We start from the raw sequence: 19,818 nt of genomic DNA, 5'->3' as shown, positions 1-19,818 counted from the left end.
TATTTTGGTTGACATCAATTCTATGTGATTGGATCCATGCATGGAACACTCCATTGCCATGGAAAGGCTCACAAAGCAGTGTCTTCCTCCTTAATCCAAATCGTGCCAGATATCAATGACATATATAGTAAGACGAGTTTCATTTGTTTGCACCCTCCCTCCAAATCATGCAGCATGCACCACGAGAAAGACCCCAGACTTCGGAAGGTTACTCTCCCACTGCTACTCTTGGAATTCTTGGTAAAAACAAGTTCATAAATAGTTACAAGAAATGCTTGTGCATACATACATACATACATACATACATATATATAAATATACACACGCGCGCACACATACATATCTGGCTGTGGAGAAAATATATACTGTTATGGATCACTTGTTGAGTCACTGCTCAATTCACTGCGTGGTAGTCAATAATTTTACGTAACATGGATTGCGAAAGCGATGGTCTCAGGTTCTACTCAGTCAATAATTATTCAACGAGTTCCGTAGAGAACCGATTGGCTGCGGTTGACGACAGTATTTTCCTATGGAGAAATGTACACGCCTTGCCACTGTTAGCTTTTGTTCTTATTCTTAGGAACAGCTACATCAGCGTGCCAGTGTGTTCTGCGAGTGCTTATGATGCCTTAAAAATTTGCCTTTGTGATGTTCGCCACGCGAATCTCGGTGTCACCACCTTCTGCATGTTTTGACTGCATCGCTACGAATGGAATGTAATAATTTGCACCGCGAACAAAAACAAAGCACCCGGTTCCAAGAATCATCAGCGAATCCGATAAAAAAAAAAGCACCCGGTTCCAAGAATCATCACCTAATCCGATCAAATTGAGAAAATAACAAGGGAAAGATCGATGTGCAACTTCGGCAGGGCGGTGAAAAGAAAAAGGAAATCAACAATAATAACAACAACAAAAGACGGTTGTCTAAATCAACATAACAAAAATTATAACCAACGGGGCTAGGCTTCATTTTTTTTCTCTAAAATTATTAGAGATTAATGTGATCACTACTATTTTTTTAGATTTTGTTTATATTTATAGCAAATCGAACGATGCTGTTGATGGGATGATATTGTACATGGTGAATCATTCGGAACCACTCTTTAGATGTCTCGGCGGGTCTTCTTATCCAATTTTTTTATATTTCATTATTATTATTATTTTTATTTTTATGTAACGGGAGGGTGTGGGTACTCACCCAGTTTTTATTCCCATGATAGGGTATTTACAAATCGGTATATAGTACAGAAAGTAAGATTATTATATGTGAACAATGACCTCCCGTTTTGCCCCTCCCAAGACGGGAGAACGGATGTGACCATGATTGAAGTTCTTAAGATTTACAAGGTTCAACTACTGGCTGGTAGCTCTACAGTATTTCTTAGAATGGGGTAGTTTATTCTTTCTCCAAGAGATGCCATACGTTGCTGGAAACTGAACCCGGGGATGACCGCAGACCAAGAAGGAGGAGCTCCAACATGGGTTGCAGCGGCGGATAACTTTTTTTGGAGAACCTGTAAGAAACCGGTAGCCGGGGGTTCCGGCGCCGGCCCTCCGATGCTTAAGTCAGAAGAGATTTTTGTGGAGCAAGCAGAGAGATTACGTAAAAGAAAAAGATCACTTTTAGAAGAAAGAAAGCCTCCTTTTATAAGAGGGGTGTATGGGTTACCTGTGATGTGACTGTACGAATTAATGAGTTACCGTAGTGATTGGACGTGATTGTATGAATTAATGAGTTACCGTATACGGCTCGAGATTTTGGGCTGGCTGGCGGTCCGTTGAAATCGTGCGCATTTAATCGTTGGCAGTCGTTGAGGTGGAGATCGCGGGATTGGACCCTAGATGGAGAGAAGGGGGACTTGATTTTCGGTGAAGTAAAGAAGTATGCTTCTTCCTTTGACTGGGTCTTATTTGGGCTTGAGGTCAATCAGGCTCAACTTAGCCGAGATCAAGGCTGCAAGCTCTGGGGCCTGGCACGCTGAGGTCGGGCGTCTCGAGGTTGGGCGCCTTGAGGGTTGCCGCTGTTGCGCTCGTCATCAAGTACCGACGATATATCTATGTGCTTTGAGCTATCCATTTTTCCCCCCAACACTTACCATGTTTGAAGCAAGGGAGTTTGCTGGCTCTTTACTGTTTGACTCCCATTTTCCTTTGCAGCAGGACATCCAGCTATTGAGAAGGAGAAGATTTTTCCCAAAAAAATCATGCATTAGGCACAATTCTATTTGATTCTCTTGCTAAAAAAAATCGACCTAATATCAAGAATGGCCAGTGTAATAGTCTTTTAGAGATCTAAACTCACCCAAAATGAAAACATCTGCGTATAATAACATTTGTGTATAACAACATTTGTGTATAAAAAAAATATTTCTTTTTACAAATATCAAGTATACTTGTGTATAACAATAATAATAACAACAACAACAACAAAAAATTCTCCATAACACCTTTGTCCCTCCCTTTATCGGTTTTCTATTCCCCAACTCTATCCATTTAGTATTACTCTTTTAAGAAAATGAATCTCTCTCCCTCTCTCTCGTTCTCTCTCTCCTGCCATCCCACTCCCACGCCATCCTAAAGTCCTCGTTGGGTCCCTCCACGCGGAACCACTTCCGGTTCACATCCCTGAGCCGGTAATCCTTAACCTCGCAGAACCTATTGGCCCAACCCTTCGGCTCGACCGGCTCAAACCCCAGACCGGGTGTCCGGTCCTTGGAACGCAGCTTCACCGTCTCCGTCCAATCCACCGTGTAAGCCGAAACCCTCCTCCTAAACTTCACCTTAAACTCCTCCCACGCCTGGTACTTATAATGGTACACCCTGGCCGCAGAAACCCCGGTCCGCCTCGTCCCGAAGCCGGTTTTCAGCTCGAAACGGTGAACCGAGTTAACCAGCGAGTCGTCCACCGCGTCGAGCCGCACCAGTGACTTGTGCCGCTCTAGCTTCCTACGGCGGCACGTGTAACCTTGCGTTACGCCATCTCTCGGGTGGGCCCGCAGACCCGACGGCCCGAAGTCGAAGCACCGCATCGAGACCTGCCCCACGTTCCGTCGGACTGCCACGAGGGAACCCAACATGGTCCGGTTGGGGAATTCGGACCCGGCCCAGGCCGGGGAGAAGATGAACTCGTCCACGTCGATGAAGGCCATCCAGGTGCAGGTGTCCCGGTTCACGGTGGCGCAGTGGGAGAAGCCGGCCTCCTGGGTCTTGGGCCAGGGCCAGAACCGGGTCGAGATATTGAACCCATCCGAGGCGAGCCGGCCCACCACCGAGTGCAAGCCGTCGTCGCTGCCGTTGTCGTAGAGGAAGAATCGCTCGACGCCGATCGCCGAGTGGTAGACGATCCACTCCGCAAGGAATTTGGCGACGTTGCGGACCATTGTACACGCGCAGATTAGCGCACGGCCTTCAGTTGTGCACCGGGCGACAGGTGGCCAGGGGTAATTGGCCAGGGAGGGGATTTGGATGCCCCCGGCCGCGATCTCCAGGGAGACGCGGAGGGCCTCGCCGGTTCTTGATTTCGCGGCGATGGCGGTGGCGGCGGGGTGGGGGCAGCGGAACACCTCCTGGGCCGAGCTGGTGGCGGGGGTGGCGGCGACGGGGTCGTCGTCCCCGCTTGCGTAGGAGGAGAAGAGGCAGCGGAGGTCGGAAGGGGGGCGGTTGACGCCCAAGCGGGTGTTGACGCCCTTGGCGAAGACGACAATGTCGGTGGGGGTGGAAACGGCTTCGTAGGCGAGGCGGGTCCACCGGATCATCTCGGACTGCGGATCGTGGCCATCGGATTCTGGGGCGGCGGCGGGGTCAATGAGGCGAGGGGTGTAGAAGGCGCGGAGGCGGCGGATGCTGCTGGGAATGGGGCAGCGGAAGGCAGCGCGGGCGGGGGAGGTGGGGAGGGTTCCGACGAAGCCGGCGGGGGAGACAGCACCGTTGTGGAAGAGGCAGGAGAGGTTTCGATGATTGCCGGCGGAGGCGATGGCGGCAGAGTGGAGGGGGAGGACGAGGAGGGTCTCCCATTCGGGGAAGAGGATGGACTCCGGCGGAGGAGGGGAGAGGCGGGCTGACGGGTGGCGGAGGAGCTCGCGGACGGCGAAGTTGGGGCGGTGGGAGAGTGGCTGGGTTAGGTTGGCGTTGAGGGGGAAGGCCGCCGGTGGGGGAGGCGGGGCGCCGGCGTCGTCGCCGTCGAGGGTGGCGTAGGGGAGTAGGAGGTCGCCGAAGAGGTGGACGTAGGAGCGTATAAGGGCGACGAAGATGGCGATTAAAAGAAGCGACGTCGTGAAACCCCGTCGCATCTTTCCGTCAAGGAGAGAGAGAGAGCGAGAGAGGGTACAAGAGTGAATCGAGGAGGGGCGAAGCGGTTGCAGTCTTATGGGTTTTTTGATATAGAAAATTAAAATTTAAGCTTTTTTTTATACAAATTTTTCAAGCTTCAAAAGTAATGTGGTTATTGGGGAGAAATGCTGGGGAGGGAGATGAATCTCTTTTTTCTTTTCTCGTTATTTTTAGTTTATTTTTATTTTTTATTATTATAGAACGGGAGAGAGAGAGAGAGACCAGGGAGTGCTATATCGGGTAAGTTGTCGGGTGGTAGTTATAGAAAAAAACAAGGCTGACATTGGACGGGGAGAGAGACGCAGGGTATACCAAAAAAACAAAAAAAAAGAAAAAAAAAAGAAAAGAAAAAAAAGTGCATGCCCTCGTCTTATTAATAATCTATGAATTCATTTAGGACCGGCAAAATATAATCAGATCTACCTTCTCATTCAACCTACAATAAATAAATTTACATTTAGGCTAAACAGATTTAGATCTTAAAAAGGTCAGCCCATTTAAATTATCCATTTATTAAATATGTTAAGTAGGTCGAATAGGTTTACCTATTTATTAAACATAACAAATTTAGGTTTCCAATTCTGAGCTGATTAATAAAAAGAACATGTACATATTTGGTACTTTTTGATCCTACCTATATATGACCCATCCGACCCGATTGCAATCCCAAGTCCACTTGCCTTCGATTACACTTAGGGCTTATTATTGGCAGATAAATTTTTTTAACAGCTACTAACGGCTATTATTGCATCTATTATCTTATTATTCTTACGGAAAAGAACTGCATCAACTAAGAACGGTTGTCTTTTGTCTTAACAACAGTTAATCGTGATCACGGTTGGCAGAAAGTATGGTCCATCCAAGTTGGACCGCCTCCCAGTATATTTGGGTCTCATCTGAGTGAGTCTATTTTGTAATATTTGTTTGATTAGGAACAGGTAGCCAAGCTCCCAAGTTGAAAAACTTGTTCATCTTATCGGTTAAATTTTCGTGCATAAATGAGAATTTAGAATCGATCATATCTAAGTCTACCAAACCCATCTACACCGTTAGTGATTGGCAACTTGTCCTCTCCAAGTAAGGTAAGACAAATATATACTTTTTTGTCCAGTTTTAGTACTTAAATCTAAGATTGGATATTTAAGAACAAACTAATTTATTATTATTCAAAAAGAAAGAAATAATAGTGTAGAAAATAGCAATGCTATTTGACTATATCACTGTTCATAAAATAAAAGTAATTTTAAAAGAAAAATGCATAATAAAATATCAAATAATGTTAAAAAATTTGTTATATAACAGTCATTATAATGATATAATGGTTAATAATTTTTTTGAGAAGAAATGATGGAAATTCCCCAATAAGGCTATCAAACGCAGCTGGATCAAGTAATATGGATCGAATCATGCCTTCACTAGAATTTGGAGGATTAGGGGTCTGGGAGAGGGCTATCTACTCTATCAAAAGGTAAACATAAAGAAAGAAAGATATAAAAAAAAAGAGAAGAAGGCATGGAGTGAAATTCTTGAAGAGACAACTGTGAGGATTTCAAACCAAAATTTCTTTTAAATCTTCTGCTACCTACCATTGCAACTAGAAGTGTACTTGGGTGACTATTGTTCCACTGACCATCCATTGCAGATGGAATCCGAGCTTTCGACGGATGACATTCTGAAACTTTTCTGTAGCCATTCTCTCGAACGGGAAGTGTGGTCACGAAATTGTTTTCTTTACAGAACTCCAAATCTCTTTTTTGAGTAAATTTGATTTTATTTTTTGAGTAAATAGAACTCCAATTCTTTGATAGAATCCTTGTAAACTTTGCTATACTTCATGCTAAAGCCTAGGTTTCAGCAAATTTGTTTTGAGTGTTATGTACGGAAATTGACCCCATAACAGCCGGGTACCGTCAACCTCCAGACTGACATTTGAACACTTCCAAATTCTCACTCAAACCAAAATGCCTATGGGCACTTGTAGCGAACCATGATTTTATAAAAGGCCCGTTTGGTTCGTGGAAAGCATTTTTCCTTCTAGAAATATTTTTCTAGAAAGAGAATGTCTGTGTACTTTTGGCATATTTGGTTAAACATAAAAAAGTGACAAATTTTCAGAGTGCTTATGTTTGGTTGATCATCCACTTTTGTAAGAAAGTTACGTATAATTTTTATTATACCCTTAATAAAAATTAGGTTTTTAATGCCTCTTTAATGCTCAATGATCTTTTTGGGAAAAAATGAAAAAGTAACTTTCCCATGTTTCTCATGGAAAAGATTTTTCCATAAAATATGAAAATCATATTCCCATGGGAATACAAATTTTCCATCTCTCTCATTTGAAAATTTTAACCAAACAAGAGACATCTCATTACTTTCTTGTTGACCACACTTTTTCTTCTTTTCTTTCCGCGAATCAAACGAGCCCAAAAAAAAGAAAGAAATAATACTGCACCAAAGCCCATACAGTACTATATCTCCTATCTATTCTGCCATCAATATCCACACAATTTCCAGGATTAAACCTTAAAACTTCTTTCAAAGAGAGGATGGTAGCAACCACCGGATAATACCTCTATTTTTAATAACTTTTGCCATCTAGCGTACAAGTCGATATGTAACTAACTAACAACAACTGAACACCATCTAAAAAAATTATTCAGTCGAGCAAACCAACCAGGTAGAGGAATATATTATGCCAGAACAAGCTGCATAGGACCCACTAGAGCCTCCGGCCCGCCTGTAAGCAAATCCTAAGTGTGTGTATGTATATATATGTATATGTATATATATCCAAGTTGATCAATCTTGTAACTTTCATCGAACGATAGGGATGCTCATGATCTCATCAAAATTACTATGAGCCTGTTTGGATGCATGTGCCAAATCCTTAGGATTCAAGCCGACTCACTCTCTGTAGGATTCAGACTAGCCAATTTCAAAGCTATTTTGTAGACATTTATGGATATAAGCTTAGCTTTAATTCTATAATTTTGCTGATTATACTAATCCAACTTATAAATTTTATAGGACTTTTGGCTCAATCATCCAAACAAGTTCTAAGTTTGTTATTTTTCTAAATACAAAATAGAGCCGACCATGGATCGAACTTGGGCATAAAAAATATTAAATTTTAAATAGAATTAAAAATAAATATAATTTAGATGGGAGGTCCGGCTCATGAACAGCAAGATGAATGTCTGAAAAAATGTTGATGGTTGTGAACTCTATACGCAAAGCAGCCACACGGATAAGATAGACAACGAGAAGTTTGTTATAATGGATTTGTAATTACGCTACGCCACCTTTGATAGATACCCCAAAGGGGAGGTCAGAGCCTCAGAGGTGGGGGAAGAAGGAAGTAGAGAAACGAGGGAGCTAATTCTCTCGAGCCTTTTCTCCCTTAGGAAGCGAAGCGACAAGAGACGTGAGGTGGAGAGGTGGGCGGGGAGGGCGAGGTCCCAAACGTGACCGATCGATCTATCCAACTTGGACGTTTGGTATCCACGTAAATACTTTTATCTCCTGCCTCCCTCATGGGCCGGCGACTAAACTATTGAGCAATAATTCTATCTTTGGACGTTCGAAAGGAATTTTCTTAGCTAAGCATTATTGGCGAACCCATCTACATCGTTTGTACAGTACATTTGGTTCTTTTTTTGTTTTTTTTTTTGGCTAAGGCGGGTAGATCATACCCGTCGAGTATAGATACACACAATAAAATCAAAAAACAAAATACCTGGAGTGTTAAGGACAACTCTCCATCACCAGCCCACAGAATACTGTCGGAGTGATTGGCTACATAATCAGCCACCTAGTCTGTAGCCCCATTAGCTTCATGGAAAACGTGCTTGGCTTGGAAGGCCTCTCCGTTTCTCACCATTGCCCAGATATCTCGGAGCAAAGGAATACATTTGGTTCTCTTAGATTAATATAATCTAAAATATAACAAGAAATTCAACTTTTTCTTTTTTTTTAACTTTGTGTTTATGACTCTATATTGATTCTTAAACAATATAAATGTATGATTCATTTACTACTAATTTGATTTTACCGGATCGAAAATTTTTTATGCTCAAAACTGGCTCTAATATTCTATTTTCTAGAAGAAGCAAAAACCCCAGCTTCATGTTTTCCAATGGTTGGAAATTTTGATCCCTCTCTCTCTAGTTTAGATGTCATCACAATCTTTTATCTAAAAAGAAGTGAAATATTCCTCCCCCTTATATATTGTCATGTGCATGGCATTTGCGCAGATATAACAAAATATCACCTAATCTTTACTTCAAAACAAAATTTTACCACTGCTCGGTCACTCCTGACAAAGACAAATTGTTTGTAGCGACAAGAAATCTAGGAGAATTTGATCAGCAAAATAATATAATTATAGCTGCAATATATTTCAGATTAAGGTACAATTATCTTAATCAGCAAGATTTTTTAGTTTTGAGATCACAGATTCTTAGTCTCTTAAGCTGGGTCGACAATTTCCACCTATATATGATTCAGATACCCATATTATGTTTATACGTGTACCTGCACTCATTCTCTGCATGTATATTATCCTGCTAACAAAATAAAAAGAGGAGAGGAAACTAATATATCTACCTCTGATAAACCTAATTAAGTTCTCACGCATGATTTGAGAATTAAATTAACAGATTCTTCTATTATGGATGAAAAATTGGAATTCCTTTATAGATTGTTGATTACTTCATAATATTATACAACCGGTAGTCTGCAGGTATTCTAATTATTCTCCTGTTAAAAAACTAGAAGTCCATAATTTTTACTTATTAGACCATAGTAATTAAGGACTATTTGAGGCCTTTGCAGATGAAGTGGCTGAGAGCTGAGGATAAGCCCTGCAGAACATTGTTTCTTGAGTCAGGAGGAACTATGATGAATTGAATACTATATAAAATGCTTTGAGTCAGAGGTTGGTGTTTATTTTTTATTTTGATGTAAAAGATGGTAGACTGTTGCTTTGTTTTTATTATCTCAGTGAAAACCACTCTAGTCTTTGTTTATATATATATATGTATATATATATGTATATATATATATATGTGTATATATATATATATATATATATATATATATATATATATATATATATATATATATATATATATATATATATATATATATATATATATATATATATATGTGTGTATATATATGTATATATATATATATATATATATATATATATATATATATATATATATATATATATATATATATATATATATGTGTATATATATGTATATATATATGTATGTATATATATATATATGTATATATATATATATGTAAATAGTTTTTTCAGAGAATAAATATGCAATGGGGTATATTTATAAAAGTTCTAATTTATATTTGGCTCTAAGCAATTTAAGAGTTGCACATCACTTATCGTTGACTTGTCATTCATTTGTCTCTAACTTCTTGTGCGATATTTTTTCCATTATATAGAGTGCTTAAAATTTTGGCAACTCATATGTAAAAACACAGGAATGGAGTAGTAGCTGCCGCAAAAGGTTGAAAAAAATAATTCCATGGTGCAATATAGAATGGAATTTTTTTTTTGTTTTGTTTGGAGACGAAGAGAGCCTCTAACCCCAACTCCTGCCTTATACCCATCCCTCCTATTTGGACCGAAATCCAGCTTAAGATGGACCTAGCTATTGTTGGCAGAACCAAGGCAAAAAGGAACGTCATATATGAAATCAAATCCCCGCCTCTTACCTAAAGAGCAGTATTGGTATCAGATGAGAGGTCATACAATCCAAGCAAATGTTTAGGGGTGCATGCAATAAAACTGAGACCTTAAAATTTATATTTAAGTGTGTTTTGGGCTTCTGACTCGTCTATGCTTCCATCTCCATCTTATTTTCTCTCCTCACTGACTTGTCTCTGCAGCAAGTAACCCCCACTATAGATATACATAGGCTCCATGGTTCAATTCTTATTCTTGGAGTTGCTGAAGACATCCTAAGAATGGTCATATGGACAACTTATGTTGAGAGTAGGGCTAGGCCCAAGGCAGTTTAGATCAGGCTTGGGCCTCAGACTAGGTCTCGAAAGAATTTTGGGCCAGTTTTGAATTAACGCTTGGTTCAACCCAACTTTAGCTTGAAGCCCGACTTGAAGACCGAGCTTGGAACAAGGCCTGAAAACCGGGCTCGGAACCGCACCCGAACTTAGCTTAAGGCAACTTGGCCCTATATCTAAGTTGATTAGAAATAACTAGCTTGAGCCTGAGGGCCTGTGCTTGAGGACTTGAGTAACCGATCCTGTGTTGAAGTGAGGTGCGTGCACATAGAAGTTTGGTGAGCCAAAGATCTTAAAACCCCCGATTCCTAACTCCCATCATCTATTTGGTTTTTCCCTAATCACTGATCCCTTTTGATTCCAATCACCCCTCTTGATCTGTCATCATTGGTCATCCCCTCACATCGCCCCTCTTGTTGTCATTAGTCGCCAATCCAAGTAGGGTGGGTGAGACTCTCCTCTCATTGGTGGTGCTAGGCGGGTAACTCTTCTCTCTCTCACCCACCCTCTTTACTCCTTATTCTCTCTAATCTCTCTCTCTCTCTCTCCCCCCACTTCACTTAGTGGACAAAGTGAATCAGGTTATGGCCCACTGCTGAGGATAAACATACCTATTATGAAACTCTTTGGATGACCACATATTTGTTTGGATATACAAAGTTAAGAGGTTGATGATATTGAAGAAATCATATGTATATGCTCAAAATTTGCAGTTATAAGACTTTTAGCACATATGAGTTTATCTCTAATGAAGGACTTTGGTATCTCAAAATAATGGGCCAGGGAGAGTAATGACATCCGCCAATTCCTTCTACCTTCTTCCATTTCTTTCTCTAACTTAGCAATTCACATGTCATACGATAGCTAGCTAATGGGCGAGATAATTGCCAAAGCTAATTGGATTGGTGAGTCTTTTAGAACAAGCACAAATTAACTTCATCGGTTAGCAAAAATGAATTTCAATTGATCATATATGATGCAAAGGTTGCATCGGAATACATGCTAATAAATTGCAGATCTATGCCTTGTAGATACATATGGGTGCAAACCTTAGCACAATTTACAGCATCAAAATTAGCGTAAGTAGCATAATAGTAACTCCATCAATCCTATAGCCTTAGGATATATGCCACGTGTCAACTTTCTATTTGCTAAAAACTCTCCGCATGCTGTTCATCCACATACAGCTGAGCTAACATAGCTCCAATTCCTCCCCGATCGTTATTTTCCGTAAGAGAGCCAGCTCTTCACTTTATCCCGTGGATCGCTCGTTCGCCTTCTCCTCCCGTGCATTGCGCTTTCTTCTCTTTCATGGCTTCTTCCCTAATCATCGCCTCCGTCACTCCCAAAGAAGACGGAGCAAACGGCCGGCGAGCTTGGATACGACGAATGTTCCGGTCCTCTAAACGAAACCCTAAAAGAAGCAAACGGAAATAGAGAGGAACCAAAAAAAACCTAACCCCAAAAGAAGCAAACGGAAATAGAGAGGAACCAAAAAAAAACCTAACCCCAAAAGAAGCAAACGGAAATAGAGAGGTACCTAATAAAAAAAACTCTCTTTTTCTGTTCCTCCGCTCCTTCCCCCGAAAAGCTCTCCCCTAGTTCTGGCCTTTCCGTCTGGGTTTCCGCCTCTCCCTCTTCTTTCTTCGATTTATTCTTCCAATTTTATTGCCGTGTGGATTGATGCTACGTGGCTGCTCCTAATTTCGTCGATCATTTATTCAATTTTTTTGCCTTTTCTTTGTTTTATTTTGGTGGGTGGGTGAGAGAGAGAGAGAGAGAGAGAGAGAGAGAGAGAGAGAGAGGACGTGATGAGGGAGGAGATAGGGGCAATGTAGCAGCTTAGTGTTGAATTTTCTCTGAGAGGAGGAGAGGTCTCAGGGTCGTGGTTGTTGGTCCTGATTAGGGTTTGGGTTCGGTGGGGAGAGATGAGTTGCTTTTCTTGCGTTACCTATCGGCAGAAAGAAGCTAGAAGGAGGCTCGGCGATGGCATGGTACCCCGGTCTTTGTCCCGCCTCGTTGATTCGTTAGGTATGCCGAAATTGTTTTTATTTTTATCTTTTTTTTTTCCAAAAAGTTGCAATATTTCCTCTTTGACATTCCAAATTCTTTAAATTTTAAGGACATTCTGAATTTATGTTCTTTGGGTATGCCGGAATTCCTCACTTCCTTTTAGCTTTTAAGGTTATTTTGATTTCTTTTTTTTTTTTTCTGTGTGCCCGTGTGTTTGGTGGGGAGGGGAGGGGTGGTTCTTGGTCTTTGGCATCCTGATTTCTTTTTAATGTTAAGGTCATTCTGAAACTTATGTTCCTTTCTCGGAATTTTAAAAACAAAGTTTTTATTTTGTCCCCCTCCCCTCTTTGGTTCTGCAGATTTGGAGAAGAAGGCACCTTCACCAGCTGGAGACAAGAGCTGCAACGCCCATAGCTACACCTTGCGAGAGCTCGCGGCTGCCACGAGGAACTTCAAGTTGTCTAATTTGCTTGGGGAAGGGGGTTTTGGGAGGGTCTTTAAGGGGTTCTTGGAATCGGGCCAGGCAAGCGACATTTGCCTTCTTCTTATTCTGTAGCAAACTTGCTTAAGATCCCATGCATTATTTTGATGAAAGTATTGATTTTGATCAACATTTGATATATAAATTTTCAATTTTGATGGCAGGTTGTCGCAATCAAGCAGCTCAACCACAATGGGTTGCAGGGGAGTAACGAATTCCTGGTCGAGGTTCTAATGCTGATAATGTTTCACCATCCGAATCTTGTTAGCTTGTATGGATATTGTGCCGAGGGATCTGAGAGGCTCTTGGTTTATGAATACATGCCTCAGGGTAGCTTGGAGGATCACTTATTCGGTAACCTTCTTTAATAAATCTTCCTATTTTTATCAGGCTTTTGCTTTTACCGATCTGATTTGCATATTTGCACAGTTTTGAGCTTTGACCTTGTTCCATTTCAGATCTTTTGCCTGATTAGAAATTATGTATCAATTGCTGTAAATTATAATTTCACTGGAATATATGTTCCTTTTGGTGTAATATGAGCAATCCTATGGAACTTCCTTTTATTTCTCATTATTTCCATCATGCAAGGAATGAGATGTATTATTAGGTATTGATATGAAGCTTAAGGGCTTTGGAAGCATAAATGTAGCTTATGTCAATGTTAATTGCTTTCGGTTAAAATTTTATGGCTTCAATGTTACTAAGTCACAGGGAAGATGATACCCCAGTGACAACCATAAGTGACAAGGCTTGCTTTGCCCAGTCATCAGCTAATTGTTTTATCGCACATTTTCTTTGGATTCATATATTTGACCATAGAAGTTTCTTTAAATCCTTCCAATATTTGTTTTATGTTATGTACTCTTTAATACCCTCCACCTTTCAGACTGCGTGACCCAAAGTTAAGCCATTCTCTGTTAAATATTTCTGTCATGCATCCCCTTCTTTATTAGATCCCTAATTTAGCCCTTGTTCTTTGCTTGCTAATGTCTCATTGCTGCATTGGCTTCCTCCAATTACACCATCTGGAAGTGCAGCGCTGCAGCTGCGCTGTATTCTCCATGTTTTGATTATAGTGAGAACAAACTTATCTATATTTCCATCCTTTATGTATTTATTGAATCAAGATAGCTAGATACTCACTCCACATTTTATTCAGGCATCGACTCTTGACTCGGAACTTGTCTCCAACTATGTTCTCTCTGCAGTCGCATTTCAATCTTTGTGTTACTCCCAGTATTCAACTTACTTTAGACCTTTATCTTCTAAAGCACCATCCCCACAATCGCAATTTAGCAAATAACCATAATATAATCTTAACATGTAAATGTCGTCCAACAACATGATCCCTACTGATGTTTGTAGCTATATCTGCAATAGTGTAGTTTGATGAACAATGATGTAAAATCTTGTTCGTTTCAAATTCAAGAAGTTTCTCAGTTAGCTTATGCTTGAATCTTGAACTTGCAATTCCTTCCACATATAAATCTTTAAAATTGTACATACTTTTATCTTGGATTTCTGTTTAACTTAATGCCTATTAAAATCATCTTCTGATCCATCAATTGTATGACTGAGGATATGGAAAATTTTCAAATGACATCAGATGCAGCCCTAGACAGGTTTCTTAGTGAATAAGGATCATAAAGTTGATCCTAGATAGTTGGGACAGGGCTTGATGGTTATGGTTTTGGTCATTCATTATTTATACGGCTGAGAAAAATTAGTTAGAAGTGTTGTTAATTGAGTTCTGAATATGAGTTCCTTATTGCTTGTATTTTGTTCGACTTCGCATTATCAAAACTTCTAGTTATGGCTTACAAGCCTACTTCGATGAAACTTGGTATAAATTTGCAGATAAAAATATCAGTAATGCTGCAGAATTGCTTATTCTTTATCCTTGGCCTTTTTGTAACTTCCTTGTTTCATGAAAGGGCTAGTTAACCCAACTAAGCCAGTTCTGAATATCTCATTGACATTGGTAGTCCACTTCTTTGAAAGTAGGGGTGGCAAAATATGACCCGACCCGCCAACCCGACCCGTATTCGACCCGCCATAAACAGGTTCGGGTTTGGTCTAAACAGGTTTGGGTCATAAACAGGTTGACCCGTTTAACCTGTTTATTATTTGGGTCGGATATAGATTTTAAATGTCTAACCCGTTTAACCTGTTTAACCCGTTTAATATATGGGTCGGATTGTTTCAGACAAGGCGGCCCAAGCCTTGGCCCAAAGGAAAGCAATAACTACCTATCTCCACAGCCCACAGGTTGCTTAGCCCACAGTCCAGCGTGATTTAGTGAGATGGGACGGGCCACGGGGTCAGGGACAGGGAGTCAGGCCATCAGGGAAGTGGGAACCCATCTCTCCATCGCGTTTCTGTCCCTCATCTCTTCCTCCGTCGCGTCGAACCCTCCAGACCTCCAATCTTCCATGGATGATGGACCTGGCTCTCTCTCTCTCTCGTCGTCGAAACCTCCTGGCCTCCCACCTCTCCGGCTCTTCCTCTCTTGTCGAAAGAAATCCCGAGTCCCGATCAGGAAGGCAAGCGGCTCGGTAAGGTGGTGGAGCGTCCGATTGGGAAGGCGAGGGGGCGTTGGATCCGAGCGGCAGAGCGGCAGAAGCAGCGACGCTTGACGGAGGCAGCGGCGCTCAGCGGTGGCGGCTTGGTGCGGCGCTGCAACGGCAGCACAGCGGCGGTCGTGGGCCTCGCGGTAGATCTCGAGTTCGATCGGTGAAGCTCCGGCGGAGACGCGGCAAGACGGAGGCCGCGGGCGGTGCGGGGTGGCGGCTCGGGCGCAGCCGTGGCGAGGGAGGCCGATCGGAGAAGAAGATGAGCAGTGATTTTTTTTTCTCCTTTACCCTCCCGCCTCTCTCTCTCGGTCTCTCCTCCTCTCTCGGTCTCAATCTCTCCTCCTCTTTCTCTCTCGATCTCTCTCCTCTCTCTCTCGGTCTCGATCTCTCCTCCTCCTCTCTCTCTCTCCTCTCTCTCTCTCTCTCTCGGTCTCGAACTCTCCTCCTCTCTCTCTCTCTCTCTCTCTTGATCTCTCCTCCTCTCTCGGTCTCGGTCTCTCCTCCTCTCTCGGACTCTCTCTCTCTCTCTCTTCTCTTCTCCTCCCATCCAGCCGGTCCCCACCCTTTCCTTTCCTTCAACGGATCTTAAACGGGTCGGATCAGGTGACCTGTTTATTAAACAGGTCGGGTTCAGGTTATAAATCCTGACCTGTTTAATAAACAGATCAGGTTCAGATTTATAATTTTTTGATCCGACTTGTATCTGACCTGACCTGTTTATGCCTGACCCGACCCGATTGCCACCCCTATTTGAAAGCCTTGTGCTCTCATCCTTGTTAGAGAACTACAACAAATTTTTGCTAACCAAGCCAGTAATCTTCTTTGAATTTCAACTTATGCTTGGAGGACAATTGCCCTTTTCTTGCTTTATATGCATATATATGACTAATGGCCTTTGCTACATTATTTGATCGAACTGTAGATTTACACTTTATAAAGAAATAAATCATGTGGCATCTCCACTGTTGGATTGATAAATGCATTCCATAATTTTGCTGATTTATTAACTATTAATGTCTCTAAAATTCTAACATTTCATACTTTATGCAGAGAGTTAAACCACTCTCAAAGTGTAGTTAGGCACTCTATACTACATGCCTAGGATCATTATGGTAGGACCAAAGTAGATAGCAAGAAGAAGAAATTTGGAGAAGAACACAAATAATCAATGTTTCATTAAACATGACAATATCACAAAGGGACTGATTTGGGGATACTTAGCATATCATTTCTTCTTGCCCCCTTTACAAAATGACCAACAGTAGACATAGTTACGTGATGACCCTTCATAAATGTATCACTACAACCCAAAATACATAACTTTTAATTCATATAGAACTCTAAGAGACATCACTTAGAGACATAAGAGCCATCACTTAGAGACACTAAGAGACATGTTCATAAGCACTTCATTAATTAGTAATAATTCATTTTGCATTAAATTGGTTTACTTTTTAATATCCCTCCTACATCAAATTTTTCCATGTCCCATTCTAAGCATCAATCTAGCTTCTTGAAGATATTAAAGTTGAGGGGCTACGAAGCATGTAGTTCTTTAAAGATCCCATTCTTCTAAATGAAAGAATGTTCATGGCCATCTCCATGGATGTAAAAATTCATAAAATATCTTCACTAGCTTGTGCGGTACTTTTATTAGAGCATGTTTGTTCTTCCACTGTGCGCATTATGATCACTATACTTCATGCTTCTTGTACCATGCTTGCACTTTCTCTTTTGGGTCGAAAAATGGCTCCATGATTACCCAACTTGTATCATGAAAGATATTTTCTATTCCAAATTGTAATATGGATCTCTCACATTTTCGATTATTTTGGCTTCATAACTTATTCACTCAAACAAGGTTACAGTAGGCTGCACATAATAAGAAAACACCTTATCAAAGATGACATCTCGAGAGGTGACAACTTGATGTGTCTTTGGATCCATGCACTGAGATCCCTTCCTTTGTGGGTCACATCCCATAATCTCTCTCTCTCTCTCTCTTTCTCAAAGCATCTTCAACAAGCTATTTCCAACTCCTCAATGACATCCCATAAATCATGTCCTTGGAGGTAAGCCTCCATGCAAAGCCTCCAATTCATATAGTTGGTGCTATTTAGCTTTCAAACCACCACCATTGGAGTCCATCCTCAGTGTAGGAACCAATCCACAAATTATATTCTTCTTCCAGTCCTCATCCTTGCAAAGCCGTAAGCACCACTGAACCATGTATTGAAGCTCTGATACTATGTGGAGAGTAAAACTATACTCGAAATGTAGCTAGGCACTCTGGACTACACCCCAGAATCATTATGATAGGACCAACATAGATAACAATAAGGACAAGTTTGGAGAAGCACATAAACACTCAAGTTTCAATTAAGCAAGACAAGATTACAAAGGGACTGATTTTGGGACATGTTAACATATCATTTGCTGTTGCCCCCCTTTATAAAATGACTAACAATAGAGCTTTATATAGTTACATGGTGACCCTTCACAAATACATCACAACAATCAAAAAGAAAACTATTAACTCATTTAAGGCTCTAGCCTCTAAGAGATGTCACTTAGAAACACTAAGAGACATATTCGTAAACACTCCATTAAATGGTAATAATTAATTACTTTTTAACATTTTATTGTGTGAAATATTGACCCACAAGTTCTTTCTTTTCTCAGATCTACCACCTAATAAAGAACCACTTGATTGGAACACAAGGATAAAGATTGCTGTTGGTGCTGCAAAAGGGCTAACCTATTTGCATGATGTGGTCAACCCGCCTGTTATCTATCGTGACTTAAAATCTGCTAATATATTGTTAGATAATGACTTCAACCCTAAACTCTCTGATTTTGGACTCGCGAAACTTGGACCTGTTGGTGACAGAACTCATGTTTCTACAAGGGTGATGGGAACTTATGGCTATTGTGCTCCTGATTATGCTATGAGCGGAAAGCTGACTGTGAAAAGTGATGTATATAGCTTTGGTGTGGTTGTATTGGAGCTGATCACTGGTCGAAGGGTACATGACTTCTCCAAGAAGCTAGGGGAACAGAATTTAATTTCATGGGTAGGTCACTCCCAATAATGCAATTTCAGTTCTGTACATGTTTTAATTTCTACTGCAGAAAACATTTGAATATTGCTTTTTCAGCTTCATCTCATTGGAATGATATCATTCCATATGAAATTTCTAGAACCTTTACTTTTCTGATTATTCGAGAAACATCATCAGATGACTGACAACTGGTTCTGAAAGATGTCATAGTTTTTATCATCAAAAGAAAAGAAAAAAGAAAATTTTTGGATATTTCAATTCCAAATTTGTAACAGTTTTGGTATGGCTAAATTAACATCAATCTTCTCGCAAGCATGTTAAATCCGAGTAATATGCATAACAGGTTGATGGTTTTCTGCCTTTTCACTTTTCTGATAATGTAGATTTTCTTTATCAATATCATAAAGACAGTGATGGGTCCTATTTGTAAAATATAGATAAGTAGGCTAGTGTAGTCTCCAAGAAAGTAATCACAATGATACCACTATAATTTTATATTCTAATAGTTTGTTTCTATTATTAAATGATAATAGGACTTCAATTTGTAACTCAACCACTACTGGCTAGCTCAAGATCATGAACACAGTCCCTGAGATGCACTTTCCTTTTTTTTTTTCTGTGACCATGTATGGAACAGGCACGTCCTTTGCTCAATGATAGGAGGAGGTTTATTCAGTTGGCTGATCCATTATTGTGTGGGCAGTACCCAATCCGTGCCTTTTACCAGCTTGCTGTTGTCACCTCAATGTGTCTTCATGAGAAGCCACATCTTCGCCCCACCATGCATGATGCGGCTGTTGCCCTCGATCATGTGGCATCTCAGCCCTATGTCTCAGAGAATGACCAAAAGGACAGCTCCCCTCCTCCAGCATCACCCCCACGGAAGGCTGCCAGTGCTCCTGTTACAACAATCGGCGATGGTTTAAAGGGTTAATCATTTGCTTACTAATAGTATACTGGTTTATCCTAACTGGAGATGGAGTTTGGCAAGTATAATGCGAGCAGATCTTTATGTCATTTGACTTCACTACCAGAGGATCCAGTAAACAAATGTGAAGATCAGATGTAATGTCACATTGACGTATACATTGGAAGCAAGTAAACGTGTGCGGCTCTTCATGCATGCATTGGTTTTTGATACATTAGACTGCTGTTGTTATTGTAGCCATCAAATTTGATTCCACTGTAATTGCCAACTACTGCAACATTGATGGTCCAATGTGTGTAAAGCTTTCTATTTTAATGCTATGGGAATATATGTTTTTCTGTTGTTGACCATGTCAGATCGTAAGAAATGGTTC

General features: G+C 40.9%; 2 protein-coding genes across 2 annotated transcripts; one reads left to right on the top strand and one right to left on the bottom strand.

The window, feature by feature from the left end:
* Positions 1–2,440: 2,440 nt before the first annotated feature.
* Positions 2,441–4,294, bottom strand: LOC103701178 (glycosyltransferase family 92 protein Os08g0121900-like). The gene has a single exon (XM_089927685.1). It carries the CDS (start codon positions 4,292–4,294, stop codon positions 2,513–2,515), a length of 1,782 nt encoding a protein of 593 aa, XP_089783811.1. The 3' UTR covers positions 2,441–2,512.
* Positions 4,295–11,551: 7,257 nt separating this feature from the next.
* Positions 11,552–19,795, top strand: LOC103701123 (putative serine/threonine-protein kinase PBL7). The gene is made up of 5 exons (XM_008783098.4): positions 11,552–12,416; positions 12,758–12,921; positions 13,044–13,233; positions 18,138–18,529; positions 19,155–19,795. The coding sequence occupies exons 1-5, from the start codon at positions 12,314–12,316 to the stop codon at positions 19,449–19,451; spliced, it is 1,146 nt and encodes a 381-aa protein (XP_008781320.4). The 5' UTR covers positions 11,552–12,313; the 3' UTR covers positions 19,452–19,795.
* The last annotated feature ends 23 nt before the right edge of the window (positions 19,796–19,818 follow it).

This window comes from Phoenix dactylifera, chromosome 16, assembly GCF_051530095.1.
Source record: "Phoenix dactylifera cultivar Ajwa chromosome 16, Ajwa_hap1_PhDact_Kaust_v1.1, whole genome shotgun sequence".
Classification (NCBI taxonomy): Eukaryota; Viridiplantae; Streptophyta; class Magnoliopsida; order Arecales; family Arecaceae; genus Phoenix; species Phoenix dactylifera.
Note: the sequence above shows the minus strand (reverse complement) of the source record. Positions and strands in the feature narration are given on the sequence as shown.

Excerpts from the sequence above, each read along its gene's own strand:
- LOC103701178 (XM_089927685.1), bottom strand. The coding sequence starts at position 4,294 with ATGCGACGGGGTTTCACGACGTCGCTTCTTTTAATCGCCATCTTCGTC.
- LOC103701123 (XM_008783098.4), top strand. The coding sequence starts at position 12,314 with ATGAGTTGCTTTTCTTGCGTTACCTATCGGCAGAAAGAAGCTAGAAGG. Across the intron at positions 12,922-13,043 it reads GGTTCTTGGAATCGGGCCAG|GTTGTCGCAATCAAGCAGCT; the intron begins GCAAGCGACATT and ends TTTTGATGGCAG. Across the intron at positions 13,234-18,137 it reads CTTGGAGGATCACTTATTCG|ATCTACCACCTAATAAAGAA; the intron begins GTAACCTTCTTT and ends TTCTTTTCTCAG.